The sequence below is a fragment of the Rhinolophus sinicus genome, chromosome 16 (genome assembly GCF_057876585.1).
Source record: "Rhinolophus sinicus isolate RSI-liver-muscle chromosome 16, RSI-T2T, whole genome shotgun sequence".
Lineage (NCBI taxonomy): Eukaryota > Metazoa > Chordata > Mammalia > Chiroptera > Rhinolophidae > Rhinolophus > Rhinolophus sinicus.
Window position 1 is genome coordinate 70,455,674 of NC_142516.1, and position 16,608 is coordinate 70,472,281.

General features: G+C 38.8%; 1 protein-coding gene across 6 annotated transcripts in view; it reads right to left on the bottom strand.

Moving 5' to 3' along the window:
• Positions 1 to 2,895: 2,895 nt before the first annotated feature.
• Positions 2,896 to 16,608, bottom strand: part of LINGO2 (leucine rich repeat and Ig domain containing 2) — a 1,141,972-nt gene continuing 1,128,259 nt past the window's right edge. For 4 of the 6 annotated variants that reach the window (XM_019736291.3, XM_074330289.2, XM_074330290.2 and 1 more), the window contains one exon: positions 2,896 to 16,358. In XM_019736291.3, the coding sequence (XP_019591850.1) occupies positions 14,497 to 16,323 (1,827 nt within the window). In that variant the 5' untranslated portion in view covers positions 16,324 to 16,358 and the 3' untranslated portion in view covers positions 2,896 to 14,496. The remainder of the gene's footprint in view (positions 16,359 to 16,608) is intronic. The other 2 variants (XM_019736290.3, XM_088793616.1) reach the window with 1 other exon arrangement.

Sequence of the window (16,608 nt, forward strand, 5' to 3'; positions counted from 1 at the left end):
GGGGTATATGTAGGGGAGGAGGAAGCCCCCCAAAAGAAAGGAATGTCAACTAACAGCAAGAGGGCACTGGGAGACTGTTAGGGGCCTCCTTGTGAAAAGATTTCAAGTTTTGCTTTACTTAGGAAAGTTTCAGAGTTGAGAGGCAGCATGGCAGAGTGGAAAGAGGATGGATTTTGGAATTAGACCACATCAGGTAAAAACCCTATCAAGTGGTAAAGATCGTACCCGTTTCTGTGGCTTCTGGGAAGTTGAATGAGCTTGTTTTTGTAAAGTTCCAGGTACGTGGTGTCTGGTAATTGGTAACCATTATTGCCTCTAGTTTGGGTGTGTAAATTTGAAAGAGGATTATTTAGACTAACCTGAGCAAGAGTCCTTTTTTTTTTTTTTAAGATTAATGTTTAAGGATACAAGAACTCCATCATGATCACTACAGAGGGTTTTTTCAGAACGCTTGTCTGAGGTCCTGAATGAGAGTAGTGAGGGAGTAGGCAGGTAATTTCTGCTTTGGGAGCTATTTTGCTGGCCCTTCACAAAAGGCCCTGGGATGCGTAATAGAAAAAGTAGAAAGAAAAGGAGAAAGAGGTGGAGGAGGAAGAGAACGAGTGGGAGAAGAAGGAGTCTTGGTGGTGTCAGGGAAGTGTTTTAAATCTCTATTTTAAATCTTAGTTTATAGTTTTGGAAAGACCAAGAGGAATTATACTGTAATAGTAACTGATTGCCTTTAAAAATGGGAGTATAAAAGATTTATTTCTCAACCTCTCCTTATTTTCCAAATTTTCTGCAGTGAGCCAGCATACATTACCTTTATAATTAGGAAAAATGAAATGAAATGACCCTTTGTTAACTACTTCAGTGTCATATGTCTTGTTCTAGACCTTTGAATGAGTCATGTTTGAGGAGCTTAGCTAAATGGTCAGAGGCACACAAATAGGATGTGAGGCCTTAGAAATTCAAGTGCCAGCTTCGGAAATCACAGCCAAGACAGGCCAGTACTCTTGACCCAATTACAGTTCACAAAAGGTAATGAAAAGAGCGTTTCATAATAAAGCTTCATGAACACAAATCTAATCTTTGAAAAAGGAAAGTTGTTTTACAGGAGAACGCTGACTCTTTCTCCCCAATTTTTGGAACATTTTCTTCCTGTGTGTCCTCTGACACAGCATTTTGGTTCACTGGGAACCTCATGAATAAATTGGACAGATGCTGGCTTATCACACTGGGCATGAAACTCTGGTTCTGCGCTATCTGCAAACCCAACAGCGACAGCTCCAGGGGGACTTGTGGGCATCCGGAGCAAGTTTTCATTTAGGCAGTTATCTTCTTCAGACAGACGTGTCATTCACCAGGACTCTTCAGGTCCAGCAAATGGTCTCAACAAATGCTGTAATGCTTGTTTAGACAAGAATACGTCGATTTACGTTTCCACATAAAAGTAACCGTGGAGCACAAGCGCGGAGCCCATCACTTGGCTCATGTAGGGGAGCCAGTCAGCACACTGAAAATGGTACAGGTGGTCTGGAATGTGAGTGCATTTTGAATCATGAGGAGAATGCTGTCATGTCTTTTTCCTTGGAAATGGAATCTGGATAATGCTTTCATTTGTGGGTGGGGCTGGGGGCTCTGTCAAAGATAATTTAGTGTTTGAGAGGAGGATCGGATGAGGGGTGGGGATTCCAGAAAGCACTAAGCTACTTGATGATATTGAATAAGAGAGAAAGTCATTTAAGGGTTAAGATTTTTGAGAAGGGATAGCATAGCTCTCTGGGGATGTTTTGAGAAATCAAATGGCGTCGCTCTTTAAGGATTTTGGTGATATTGAATTCAAAATCATGTAATTGCCCCCAAATTAGTGACAATTGCAGCAGAGCCTGGAAGAGACAAGCAGTAGTAAAGTTAAGTAAAAGAAGGAGCAGAAGCTGTGCTAGTTGTTGAAATCCTTTTTCATTTTATCTGTACTTGTTTATATTGACTTCCCTGACTTGCCTTACTAACATTACATACTGTCTCTCATGCTATGGTGAATAAAGGTATGAGTAATATGCAGAAACCAACTGCTGTGAACTTAATTGAGGTCCCCCCGCCCATTCATATGTGAATCCCTAGCCTCCAATGTGATTGTATTTGGAAATGGGACTTTTAGGAGGAAATTAAGGTTAAATGAGGTCATGGGGTGGGGTCCTAATCTGATAGGATTGGTGGGCCTTATTAAAAGAAAGAGATCTCTCCCTCTCTCCATGTGCACCCACCAAGGAAAGGCTCTGTGATGACATAGGAGAGAGCTCTAACCAGACACTGACCCTGCTGGCACCTTGCTCTTGGACTTCCCAGCTTCCAGAAATGTGACAAATTTCTTTTGTTTAAGCCACCCAGACTATGGTATTTTGTTATGGTAGCCCAAGCTAAGATACCAGTGATGTTTGTTTTCTTTTAAAAATTAAAGTTTCTCTAAATTACTATGGCAGAATCTTGGCCAGAGATTACTTTTGTAAATCAAGCTCAATTATGTTCATCTCATTTTTTAAAGTTTCCTAACTGACAGAAATGATATCTCCTGGTTATTTCCCATCACCGAGTGACATTTTCCACTGGAAAAAAAAAAAGGGTCATGTTACCATATACCTTGGGTGGCCTGTTTCTTCACACCCATCTGTCTGTGTAATTCCATGGTCGGCCTTGAATGCAGATCCCCAGAACAGGCTGCTCTTGATTTTTTTTCAATTCTAAATCTTGAATAATTTCATTTTACTTTTTCCCAAGTATTTATAATGAAGAATTGAGCTATGCTAATGAATATAGGAGAAGGCTAAGCTTCTCTTATATGATTAATAATGCAACACTATTAATGAAACATTAAAAAGATAAAGAGAAGAATTAATGATGTTTTAAAATATTCAAAAATTAAATACAATTTTTTTTAGGAAAGTATTTTATTTTTGTGCCTCAACAGATGAAATTCATAACGTTTTCTGATAAGACAATTTAAACATACAAATCAATTACAACAATGTGCTTATCAGCTCCCCCCTCCCACCTCTGTATTTTAAAGCAACTGACAGTTTTGAAGGACACCAAGACAATAGGGCTTAGCTAAACAATATGGCAATTAAAAATGGCCCTCTAAGAAAATAATTACAATAGTTGTTGAAAAAAATTTGTCCTTTGAGCAAAACAGACTGCATGAAAAGAATCATCATGAAACAAGGAGGACTGTAGCTTCCCTCCCAATAAAAGGGAAAGGAGATGTATGTTGAAACAATGGTACAGAAAGCTGGGGAGTCAGACTGAAAACAACAGAAAGCCCTAGGCAATAAATTTCTCCAATAAAATGCATCCCCTTGAAGATACCTATTCAAACTATTGTTTCATATTGAAATAAATAACTGTTCCCCCATCCCCTGCACCTGGGAGTGAATCATTTTATTATCCTTTCTTAAAATTAGTTTAGTAATTTCTCCAAACCAGCATCTCTCCGAAGAGGGGATTTGTGATCAATCTTGTAGATTTCATGTAGAGGTCATATTAAAGATAAATCAAGCCAATTGATAGTAAAGGCCATTTTAGATGCTAATTGTAAAGGGGCTAGACATATCCTGGCAGACCTGGGGCTCCAGGAGAAGAGGGGCTCATACTCAGTGACTTTGTCCAACCACTCTAAATCCTGTAGCACCTTTGGAATAGGCCCCCAGTTCCACACACCGTTCCCTCATGCTTTCACGGTAAGCCTCACAGTACCTTTGTGAGGTAGGTAGTGTTACGATCATTTTGAAAGATGGGGATGCAGAGATGTTAAGTAGCTTGTCCATAAAGAAACAGGAATCCAGTGACAGAGTCCTGGGGACTCTTAATCCAGATCCTTGTCTTCTTAGTACTTAACTATTCTGACTCCCTGAGAGTGGATTATTAAAGCAGGTAGGTCTTAAAGCCAGTTTAGTGCCTGGCCAGTTGGACACTAAGGCCCATCTCTAAAACACATGATTTGGATGATAGAATAAGAAACAGGTTGTAGTCAACAGAGAAGCCAAAGAAGTTAATGTGGAGAAATGCAGGATTAAAATTTGGATCACAATTTGAAACAACTTCATTTCCTGATGTGCTGTTAAGACACTACAAGTAATAATGGATATTCAGTAGATATTGCATGATTAAATAGTAGAATGAATGAATGAATGAATGAAGATTGTGCTTGGATAAATAGATAATTAAATTTTCTACATATTTTAAAATAAAAGATGGAGAAATCTGATTTCCAATTTCTAATCACGAATAAGAAGGGAAGAAAGAGTTAAGGAGATTCCTGAATTTTCTGTGGGCATGCACTTGAACTAATACTTGCAGCATTTAAAAGGATATAAATACACAGCTATTTAAAATAATATAGAATTTTTAATATAGAATCTGTGTGCTTGTTGGTTTGGAACCCAAACTATGAAGATGAATATTAGAGGCAGCACTACATATATAAACACCATCCATTTTCCTTCACAATGAAATTCTCTTACATGTACCTATTTTCTCATTGCCACTCATTTGAGAATCTTGTGCTCTCCAGTTCTCATCAAATGCTATTTTGAAAATACATTGAACTAAAACAATGAACTATTCTTCTCTTGACTCACCAGACAGGGTGCACTTTTGTGTTACTTTCCATTTCTGTGAACCCATTTTTTCACTCCGGAAGACTCAGGACAGAAAGCAGCTGCCATGTACTGAAACCAGCCCTGTGTCAATACCAGAAACATTCTTATTTAGTGCTGTGAAAGCCTCTTGAGACCACTGAGGTGGAGACAACTGGATTCTTCAGGTGTTGCTCAAATAGACGAGCTTATATAAATCAGGATGGTGGAGCTGATTTGGTAATCTCCCTGTGTCATGTGCTTGTTCTGTGCTTAGCAAATTAATTCCCAGTAGGATGTTTGAACTGATAGGGAGTCTTAAAGAAACTCTGGATACCATGGTATGGATTTGTATGTGTGTGTATAAATAAGTGTTTGTCTAACTTTTGTGAGAGCCCTGAATGTGTATAATAAATGTAACCTATTGTTCTTTTGTACATCCAGCTAATAGCCCGTAGCTAAAGGAATAGATTCAATGTAGTGAATTGCTTCTGTGCGGTGGTACTAGCATGCTTGGTCTCTTGTGATTAAAAATATGACTAGTGTTGCTGTGGTTAGAAAGGGTCATTTATGTGTTACCTTTGTGGGGTCTGCTAAATGGAGGTATCTCACACTGTCATAGTGAACAAAATTATTCAATGTAGATCTAATTTCTGCAATCACATATAAGATTTAGGTCTTTCAAACAAAGTAGTGACCTATGTAGTAGTTTGTTTTTGTTTGTTTTTTTGTGGAGACTCTCCTTGGGTTTTCAGTTCTCAGATCTTGACTTCTTAGTGATTGAGTTCAATTGTTAGAGGCCAAACAGAATAGTGAGAATCTGTAGATAAGCCACATATTTTCCATCTGCCTTTTCTTTTCCCCTTTCCATATGGTTCTTAGTAATGTGTGTGTGTGTGTGTGTGTGTGTGTGTGTGTGTGTGTGTGTATCTGGCATTAAAATACTCATACATGTACTGTTTAGAGAGATTTACTGACATATCCTGACATCCTGATTTACCCAGTTCTGAGTATTATGGAATGAAATAATGCCTGCATGGCTATACCAAGGGGTTTCCTTCTCAATCCAAATTTTTTGATAGATGGTCCTAAGTTTTGCATTTGGTTGTTTGTAAGAGTTGAGGAAAGGCACCAGAGTGAAAAGCCCTAGAAGCCAGCATCTTCAAAATTTCTACCAAACTAGCAGAATTCCTAGGTGAATTTCCCCTCAGGAATCTCCTTAAGATTTCTCTATTTCCTCCTTAACGTGGCCTTATTCCACATTAATCTTCACATCCTGAGTTTTAGGTCAGACAATGAGGTAATTAGGAAAAGAATATTGGGTTCTATAATAAATTTATCAGCGTTTAGGGAGTAGGTCGGAATCCATAGCTTTAATTTTGACTCCAAGTGACAAGGAACCATTACCAGGCATCTAGTTGGAGCAGTGTGCTCATGACCAAGGAAAACATGGGGACAAACAAAAACTCCCAGAAACATGAAACTATGAGGGGATTCTAAATTTATGAAGCAGCACATGGCCAGACTGTCTTTATGAGTACAGAGGCAGAAGATATGCTGCTGAGTTCAAAGTATGTTTAGCTTTCCTTTAAAAATTTGACTTCATTATATTTTCCCCCATTGTTAAATCCTGAAGTATTGGAACCACCTTATCCCTGATCAGTGAGTTTACTGGACAGCCTAACTTGTGATATCTCCATTGGCAGAGGTATATAAATACCCAATACATTCAAAACTGCCATATTTTGCTGTGTATAATGCATACTTTTTTGCCCAAATTTGTGAAGGAAAAATAAGGATGTGCATTATACATGGGTAGACTAATTCCGTTTCCCTGAAAGTTTGGGCTAAAAACGTGGGTGTGCATTATACACAAGAGCACATTATACACGGCAAAATATGGTATATTCATGAAAAATCTGCTTTGTTTTAGTCATGCTAGCTTAGTAGTATAAGATGAAAGCCTACTGTCAGAGATGTGGCTCTTAACCCAAGCAGCTCCGGCATTACCAGAAAGTCTTCAAGGGGAAGGGAATCCCTCTTTGGTGGCAAGCTCTTCATTTTGCAATTAAAGAATAGCTCAGAGGGGATTTTGTGAATCACTTGCTAGCAGTCTCAGCATTTGAGTATTTGCTGCTGTCTGGAGGTGAATCCAGGGCTTTCTTGTCATTTGTCATCATGTCTCGTCATCAATGAGAAGGGTTTCCAGTACCCTTCCTGTTAGCTTTGTGCTTCCTCCTCCACTACTCCCTCTTCACTGGAAGACATGTAACAAGATATGGTGTGTATGTGTGTGTATAGATGATACCATAGGATGACAGCTACCTCAGCACATCTCCCTAACACCCATTCCTTTAAGTACCAAAGAAAGAGAGAGCACCTTCACTCTAAACGAAAAGATAGCACAAGCGTAGTTTTCAAATTTTTAATTCTTTTCCTCTTTAACACTACACAATCTTCTCTTCCCCTAGTTTCCAGTTAGCCTGAAGATGAGATAAAAGATTTTTCTCTTATGTTTTTGTGCCTTCCTATCATACACGACATCTTGAATCATTGGTATTGGCTGAATAAAAGCCAACTCAGAGAGAAAAACTAGGTGATGATGACGTACGTACGTATGTCTTGCTGAACTTATCATCAGTTCTTGCTCAGATATATTTCAGGCCTAAAGTCATGCCTGTTACTTTTCATGTAACCAAATCAAATGAATTTGGGATAATTTTGTAAGTAATACAGGATTTATCTTCACTAAAGTAGAATGTCTTTATGGTGTGGTTGATGTTACCTAGATTTGGCTATCCAGCAGGTCAAACCATGGCCCCTTGGGAATTTTGCTTAGGAAGAACTTGATAGCCTGGCTTCTAGTCCCTCTGAGTGGTCTCCACCCACCGTACATCAGAGTCAGATTCCACTGGACCTGCTTCTTCTCTAACTGGAGATTATTTGTAGATTATTTGATCAAATAACAGTGCTGAAGGCAGACAAGCAACCAGTAAAGCTCGCATAACCTACCTCTCTCAACAAGGAATTATTTTCTAATATATTAACTCCAATTGTCTTTTATTATGTTTTGCTTCTTAATAATACCGCAATGGATTTAACTGAGATGTCAGATGCTTAAGCCCTTTACATCAGTAAAGAAAACCTGTTTTTTTAAACTTATTTTACATATTAATAAAATAAGTTAACTTATTTTTACATGTTAAAAAAAAACATGCCCACAACAATAAATCAATAGTAACAGTCAATGAGACACAAACCTAAATCAGTATACTTTTGTCATTAGCACTAATTTTTTGAGAACAAAAACAAGCTAACAGGCATTTAAAAAGTTTTGTAGTTTGTTGGTTTAGTAGTTTTCAGTCATGGGATGGTCCCAGAATAAGATTTGATAAAAGACATTAAATAAAAACACAGACACACCTCTGTTTCTTTTTTTCCCCATCCTGCTCAAGCTTATCAATGTTTAAAGCAGTTACATTTTAAATACTTAAAAAAAAAATCAAACCACCCTTCCCCACATATTTATATATGTATATATAAACAATAGCTTTTCAATTAATTATGATTTGGGGCACTCCACACCAAATAGAAAACAAAAGGATACAACTGACTTGGGTATCAAGCAACCCATATGTGTGTGGTACACATGAATTTATAACTGGGGAGGAAAAAAAGCATATTTTCTTACAAATGGCCTCTACACAAAATTTGTTCACAACTCAATTCCTATCTCCTGCTATCACATAGATATGTGATGTGTTGCTGGACACACATTGTTGGTAAGATTGAGGGAATTTTTTTGCAAGTCTTAATTTCTTGCTTAATCACTATTTGTTAATTTTGTGGTATTGTAGATTATATGGATTATGTTGTGGTGAAGATTAAAGGTATTAAAGCAATTCAGAATAGGAGGTATGCAATAAAATGACGAAAGTTAACATGGCAACCAAATTTGTGCTTTTTTTTTTTTTTATTGGCCCTTGTAGAATAGGTACAAAATCTTTGACCCATTTTTCAGTATGGAAAGTTATCTTTTGAACTTTATTGAAATTAATATAGTTAACCAACTTATTAGAATATAAATTTGCATTTTTGTTGTCTTCTAATGGATATATTACATATTAGGAGTTCTTAAAATATTCAGGCCTCTCTTGATTATGCCAGCTCCTTTCTCATTCTGCTAAGGCTATAAATAAAGCTTCTATTTAAGGCTGGCATTATATCAACCCACCTGCTTCTAGAAGAGAGAGAGAAAAAAAATCAGAATCACTCAAGCTGAAGATTGCTGTCAGTCTGTGATTATGCAAATAGTAAGTCTTAACTTTTAACGTGTTATGTGAAATAGGCTGGAGGGTTTATTTATTTTTTAAAGCAATTTCCAGTTTAACAGTTACCCAAGAATTTCTGAGTACCAATGAAAGAAGACTTATCCCTGGAGAGAGCATTCATTGATGAGGTATGACAGCAGCTGGAAGGTGACAGTGGTGAGTAAGGCAGAGCTGGAGAATGAGGGATCAGGAGAGGAGGCAGGAATGGGGAGGGATACCAAAGCTCTCCTCTCTGGGGGCTGTCTCAGGAGAGCTGGTAGCCGCTGCTCTGTTCCTCCTGCTCAGGATGTTCTCCAGGGTTGGTGGTGGGAGAAGAGGGATTAGAGACCTTGGGCAACAGGAGAAAGGCAGTTGGGGGTACGTGCCAGCTTGTTTTGATCAGATTCCCATATTTTGAAAGGGGAACATCCGCTCCAGGGCTGTTTTAGGAAAAGAAACTTTTCACAAACTTCTTACTCATGTCTTATTTTTCCCCCCTGCAAAAATTTTTCATTTTGGGCAATCTGTTGAAAAGCTCGCATAAGATAAAGTAGTTTCCGTTCCCTAACTGTTTTTTTCTTTTTGAAAAAAAATGTGCAGCTACATTTACTGTTCCCCAAACAGACAAACCAACTTCAGAGTTGAAAATCTATCATGAATTATTAATTTAAAGCATAGTTTATTTGGCTAAATCCTGCAAGTCTAGGCTTAGGGCCCCTTTACCCAGTTTTTGATGGGTAACTTAACTAAATATCATGGCTAATTAGCTAGCATTGTGATTTTGTAGTCTTATGTGAAGCTGCTCTTTCCCTGTTATACTTGTGCTGGAGTGAGGATGAGAAGGCTTTTCTGGGAATGGCTTTTGAAGGAGTTAAGGGAAGAGTAACTGATAGAGTCATGTCAAGTGTTTGCTAAACTTACCAAGAATCACCTTCTGTGCCTAACCAAAACCTGCAGTTCTAAAATCAAGTCAGACACTTCATTCCTCAAGCAGAACAACTCTAAAACTCCTCAGTCAGAAAATGTCACAGATTTTATTAGAAAGGGTGAAGCTTCCAAAGCAAAATGTTGGAAAGTCAATAGGAATAACCAGACACATGATGTCTAAGGGGGAGTGTTTCTAGGACCTTAATCTGAGTAATAAAGATATTTACCTAATTACTGAGTAGAATGAATGGCTTTGACCCCAAAGGTTTTGTTACTAGGTTCACATGCCACAAAATCCATTTGGAATAGCTTATGTGAGCTATGTAAAGGTGACCAGGATATAGGGAATAGGTATAAAGAGACACTCAGGAAAGTTAAAGAAAAACGTAATCTCCAATTTTTCTTCAGTTAGAAGTTAACTATAAAAATTAATAAGAAAGGGAATGGAATTAAAATGGATCCAAGTGCCTCCCTCCAACCTTTCTTTAAACTCTTGATATGTCTTTTTGTCAGGTCTCAGCCTCCTAAGCTGAAAATGATATATATTTTTTCTTTCCTAGAAAGCCTCAAGACATACTCTGTGTTGTTGAACAGCTTCTGAGCATAGTCCCTGAAGTTAAAATAAATGTCTTGACATAGAGATGAAGAGAGACCCCGGATGGGTAAGTTAATTTACATGGGGCACTACTCAATTTTTCATTTCCAGGATCACATCCTCTCTTTTGTACCTTCTGATATATAAATATATTTGTTCCTACTTGAGTCATGGGAAGTGACAAAAGTCAGGCTTCAACACAGGTGAGATTTAAATAATCCTTTTTTTAAAGTCATAGAAGATTGTAATTCTGGGCTCCTCTGAGAACTGAGGAGAACAGAATATTTGACAGAACAATGAAAAAAGAATCTGCCTTAAATCAGTAGAGCAAATTCTGAATGTCTTTGTATTATTGGGGAGTTGGCAATAAGCAACATTTCTTGAGCAAAACCAGTTCTGACAAACGTCCTCAGGAGCTAGGAAGTACAAGTCTTGGCAATAGTTGGTTTACATTTTCCAACTTTGACAATATTTGGAAAACTTACGAATACAATGAAAATGAAAGAGGTTAAAAAATGTAACACGAGAATTGGAAAAGCAGAAATTCCTTGCCAGGAACATGTTAGGGCAAATCATTTGGTGAGTTATCATACTCTATTAGCATGTATTTCAGACATTTGGGGACACAGATCAATTGTCTCAGACCATTAAAGGTCTCAGTCACAGAATTTTTCCTTCTAGAGATTTAATGTCTACAGGGAATAATACTTTTCTGAAAATGCTTAATATACACAGACAGAGAACTGGTCAACCCAGAACTAAATGCTGAGCCAAGTAACTCTATTTCTTCTTAGGAGGCAAATCCTCTGGGAAGAAAATAACTCAACAATAACTACTAAAGGGAAAATTTGGCCCCCATGCTGGTCTGAGCTGTTAGTCTTTACTGTGGTCTAGTTTATTCTAACAAAAAGGTAGAAGCCATAAGGAAAAATTCCTTTTGTGAAGTAGATAATAGAGCCCCAGAACTACAGTCAATGGAACCCAAGATCAGAGCCTTGCAGATATATAAAGGAACCCAAGAATTGCATCAATAGTGAGAAAGTAGAAAAATTAAGTGGCCATTCAGTTACCTATAGGTATATTTACTGTGATGCTTCAGGCAGAAAGTAGAAAATTCTCCTAGAAATATCTGGCCAATGCATTTTTATGATCAGATCACTTATACAGGGGGTATGTTTTTCGTAATCTATTGGAGCCAAATTCTAATACATAATTTTACTTTCATTAGAAACATCGGTTTTAAGAATACCTCTGAGTAGTACTGTTTTAGTCTATTGTTGACTAAACTGGGTGTCGCAGAACTGGTTTTTCAAGATGTTAACAGTTACAATATGAAAGGAAATGCTTCATGCTCAAATAAATTAGAGAAACCACAGGCAAACTTAAACAGAATTCTTGTTTACAGGACTTTCAAGAGAATTTATTAGGCTCATAAAGAGTTTGAATTTCCAGGAGGTGATTACAGAACGCAGCTTTTTCCAACTTATCACTAGTCTATGGGACTCTCTTTTGGAAGAATGCTTATTAATATCTTAAATAACTCTTTTTCCATGGATCAGAATATGGAACCCCCTGAGAGAATATAATCTCTCTTCTTCCAATGGAATAATAATTAGTTTTTTAAACTAAATCTTTTCATGGATGGGTTCACTGTAATCCAATTTCATTTGACTAAGCTAATTTTGGTCAATTTTAGTTTCACAGAAAATAGCAGTTAAATTACAAAGCCCTTTTTTCAATTTCTCAATATTTCTTTTTTTGTTGTTGCTCAATTAGTTAAGCACTTACTCCATACAATGTTGCAAAATTAAGAAAGTATTTTCTATTAACTTTTGGAAGACTATTTCTCCACATTAACTTAGTTCTTTTCAAATTTGAAAGACCCATTTCTTTTGCACACAAGTTGTAATTTTGATAGAATTTACAGCAGATCTTGATTTGTATTGTTAGATATAAATAAGGTAATTGCCACAAGTGGGAAGTGAATTTGTAAAAGATATATGATAATCATCAGGAAAGTCAAATGAAAAATGACTCAAACAGGCAATTCTTCAATCTTTCTTATCTCATTTTCCACCCCTTATTAAAGGAGAAATGGGTTTAGCCTTGCTGCTATCCAATTGGCAAAACAATTTCTAGACTTGTCACTTTTTTATTGGGGCAATTTAATTTTATTGAAGTTGCTCACAATTTCAAATATTAAAACAAAGACCAGCTTTTTGCAAGTCAAACCTCCAATCTGATATGTCAGGCAGCAAACCCTTTCTATTCCAGCTTACATGCTATCTGAAAGTGGGCTCATTTTCAGGTCCCTCACAAAATGTGCAAAGTGTAGAAATTTCCTATCTGTTCTGTGCTGATTAAATAGATCACATTCCATGAATACACTCTATATTCAATGCTTTCTCAGATCATATGAATATATATGCTTTGAAAACCATTCACTCAACATTTAGTCAAATGGAATTAATTATGTTTCATTTGAACCAGATCACTGGTGGCAATGGCATGCCAATTTTTTTTTAACTATAATGTTTTCACTTTGACTAACAATCATTAATACAAATTGAATTGAACAAATATCCTTGGATCAGAGGGGTAAATGTGTCAGCACAATTTAAGATATTTATAGGGGTATTATCTTAGCTTTTCCTCATTAGAGAAAAAAATTGGTAAGTGCTTTTTAATCCACCTTATTTCACCTCACCTGTTTAAAAACAGGACAGATTTCTCTTGGTCTACACTGGATAATTTTCAAAATGAAAACCAATTATCTACTTTGTAAAGAAGCAGGGAGAAAGCCTGAAGTTGCCCATTCAAGGTAATACTTTGGGTACAGTATTTGCATGGACAACGTCAGCGTGGCTAGGTGTTTCTTTTGAGGGGCAACAGTCCAGCCTTCCGACAGCTCTCATGCTTTAAACAGGTTCTTAGCGGCATTAACATCATGTTATGCATGGATCCCCCTGGTTGGTGCTGGCATCTGAGAAGAACTCCTCCTTGTCCAGAGAGCTTCTGAACTTCCGAATTCTTGATGTTAGCTATGATGTGACTATTACCCTATGGTATATAACAATTATCTTCTCTTCCATTTCCTATTAACCCATCAGTAGTAGCAACTGATGAAAGTGAAATCAAGTTGTTGTTAAATGGATCGTTTTCATTCTTAACACCTACCTTTTACAGGTACAGCTAGTGGCACACCACCTTCTCGAGAAATCAAGGGCTTTGTTACAGTAAACTGGTCCAGTGTGATATCACAAGTATAAAAAATATTCCATTCTGTATCAAAACTAGGCACATGCCTTTATTTATAGTAACAGAAGTTAACAGAGTTGAGCAGTTTTGCCTTGGGTCCTGTTTCTTGGCATCCTATATGAGACAAACGCATCTTTTAACATATCGCCTCCCACAACTCGGGGATCTAGTCTCAGGGTTATCTGCATGTAAAGGAAGGTGAAATCACACTTGGGTCTATAGTGGTGAGTAACGAAAAGCACAACCTCTCATTCATATTGCTTTAAAACATATACAGTATATATGTTTCAAAAAAAAAAGGGAAGAATAAAGAATATATTAATTTCTTTGTGGTGTTGAATCAACAATATGGTATGATGCAAGGATTTAACAAATAATCATAGATACAAATTGTTTTTGTAGAGTACGTTTTAGACAAATGTGTCTTTTTAATATGTAAATCCTACATTGTAGGTTGTTCCTTTTAATTTTTTCTTTTGTTTCTGCAGTGGTAGAAAATGTTGAATAACCATCCATGAGCATGAGCCAAAGGTTCAGGTTCATTACTGAGATCCCCAGAATGCCAATATTTGCAATGCAAACAATTAGTATCTTACTGTGTGAAGGGCTTTGACACATGCCTGCCTGCCTTAGGTGGAAAGTCTCCATAAGAAGTCCTCCTGCTTCCGTGGACCCTGCTTTGACACAGGGGCAGCTGTACTAAGCTGCCTTTTTAACCTTGTAATTTACTGTGCCAGGCTGTCCTACTGGTAACCGACAATGACACAGAAACCATAGCGTGAGTGGTAGACCCTCAAATCATTTTCATATTGAACCTCCTGGGTCCAGCAACCTCCCCTTCCACAACAGCACCATTGTTTTTTCGGGGCACGTATTCAAGGTCAATGCTGTTTTTGTGCTTGCCTTTCCCTCGGCTCCACACAAAAAGGAGGAGAAAACAAAATAAAACCACTCCCAGGAATGTGAAACAGCCCATGGCTGTAGATACCAGTATTGTTTTAAGGTCCAGGGAGAAAGTATTGGCGTTGGTGCCATTGGAAATGGTGTCATTGGAGTCGGTCATGTACATAGGGGTCCTGTTCGCATAGAGGAAGCGGTCTGAAGTGAATCCTTTCACAGTTAAGGAGGCTGTGAAGGTGTCATTCCCAGCAGCATTGCTAGCGATGCAAACATACATCCCACTGTCTTGATCCTGGGCAAAGCGGATTTCCAAGGTGCCATCGCCCAACACCGTGGCTCTTCCATTGGACTTGGTGGTGATAAAACGCCGCCGAGGTGTCACCCAGGAAATCACAGGCTGAGGGTCTCCATCGGCATTGCATTCTAGCTGGACTGTCTGTCCTTCATCCACTAGCAGATGCTGCAACTTCTTTTCACGGATTTTGGGTTTTTTGCAGGTGAAGTAAAAGGAGAGGGCAGTGCTGTGGAAATCCTTGAATGACTTCTCACGATTGGTGTCTGGGCCAGCACACATGGGCTGCTGGCCGCCGAACTGCAGTGTGGGATGCCGCTGCAGGATCCAGAGCAGACGGCAGTCACAGGCCAGTGGGTTGTTGTTAATGCTCAGGACCTCCAAAGCCCTAGGGGAGGAGAAGACATTCTCTTCCAAAGTTTCCAGTAGGTTCTGAGACACATTGAGCACACGAAGGAAGCGGAGCCCTTGGAAGGAGTGAGGCTCAATGGTACGGAGCTGGGCCCCTACTATGTGCAGCTCTTGAAGGCGGATCAGGTCAGAGAACATCCCTGCTTCAATAGTGCTGATGGGATTGTAGGAGAGGTTAAGGTGCGTCAGATACACCAGGTGTTTAAAGGCAAGGAAGGGGACAGTGGACAGGTTGGTATTGGTGATCGAGAGAGAGGTGAGGTTGAGACCGTAGAGGCTATTGGCAGGCATCATATCTAGTAAAGGCCAATAGTCAATCTCTAGGTGTTTCAGGTGGAACAATCTTTTAAAGGCATACACGGGCATATTGTTGATACTGAGATGCTTCAGATGCAGGCTGAGGAGGCTGCGGAGGTGGGACAGGGCTTCTGTTGGTACCGCTGTTAGGTTGCATTTCTCCAGGGTGAGCTTCTCCAAGCTCAGCAGCCCACTGAAGGCCCTGTGTGATATATAAACCAAGTCATTGTCCCCTACTTCTAGAGACTTCAGGTTATGCAAATCCTGGAACATGTAGTCCAGTAAGATGACAATCTTATTCTCACTAATGTCAAGCTTGGTGAGGTTGGACAGCCCCGTGAATACCCCCAAAGGGACCAATTTTAGGCGATTGCCTTTTAGGCGAAGGGAACGCAGATTAAAGAGATTGTTAAATGCTCCTGGCTCCACATTGGCAATGATGTTGTCGCTTAGGTCTATCTCCTCTAGTAGAGGATACGATATGAATTCTTCGGGGTTGATGCTTTTCAGTCTGTTCTTGCTGAGGTCCAAGATTTTGGTCTCGATGGGAATGCCCTCTGGGATGGCGATCAGCCGCCTCCGGTGACAGCTAACAGATTTGTTCTGGGCAGAGCACTCGCAGCGAGCAGGGCAGCCAATGGTGGACCCCATGAAGATTACCACCACAGCCAGACCCAGGAATGGCTGCCAATGCCAACATGATATGGTCGTGTGAAGCATGACTCCACCTCTTAGTCTACACCTTGGTCACGGGCCTGCAGGAGAAGGGGCAAAAGAGGGAGGAAGAGGAGTTAGGGCATGGAGAGATAAAGGGACATAAATAAGGCAGCCGCAGGTACAATGGAAAAGACCCTGGATTTGGCCTCTCACAGATCTGGACTTAAAGCAGAGAGCTGCCATTATTAGCTACGTGATCTTGGATAAGTTACTTCGCCTCCCCGCACTTCCCTTTTCTTGGCTATAAATGGAGATAATGGGGATGATAATAGTAGCTTCCTAGAGTTA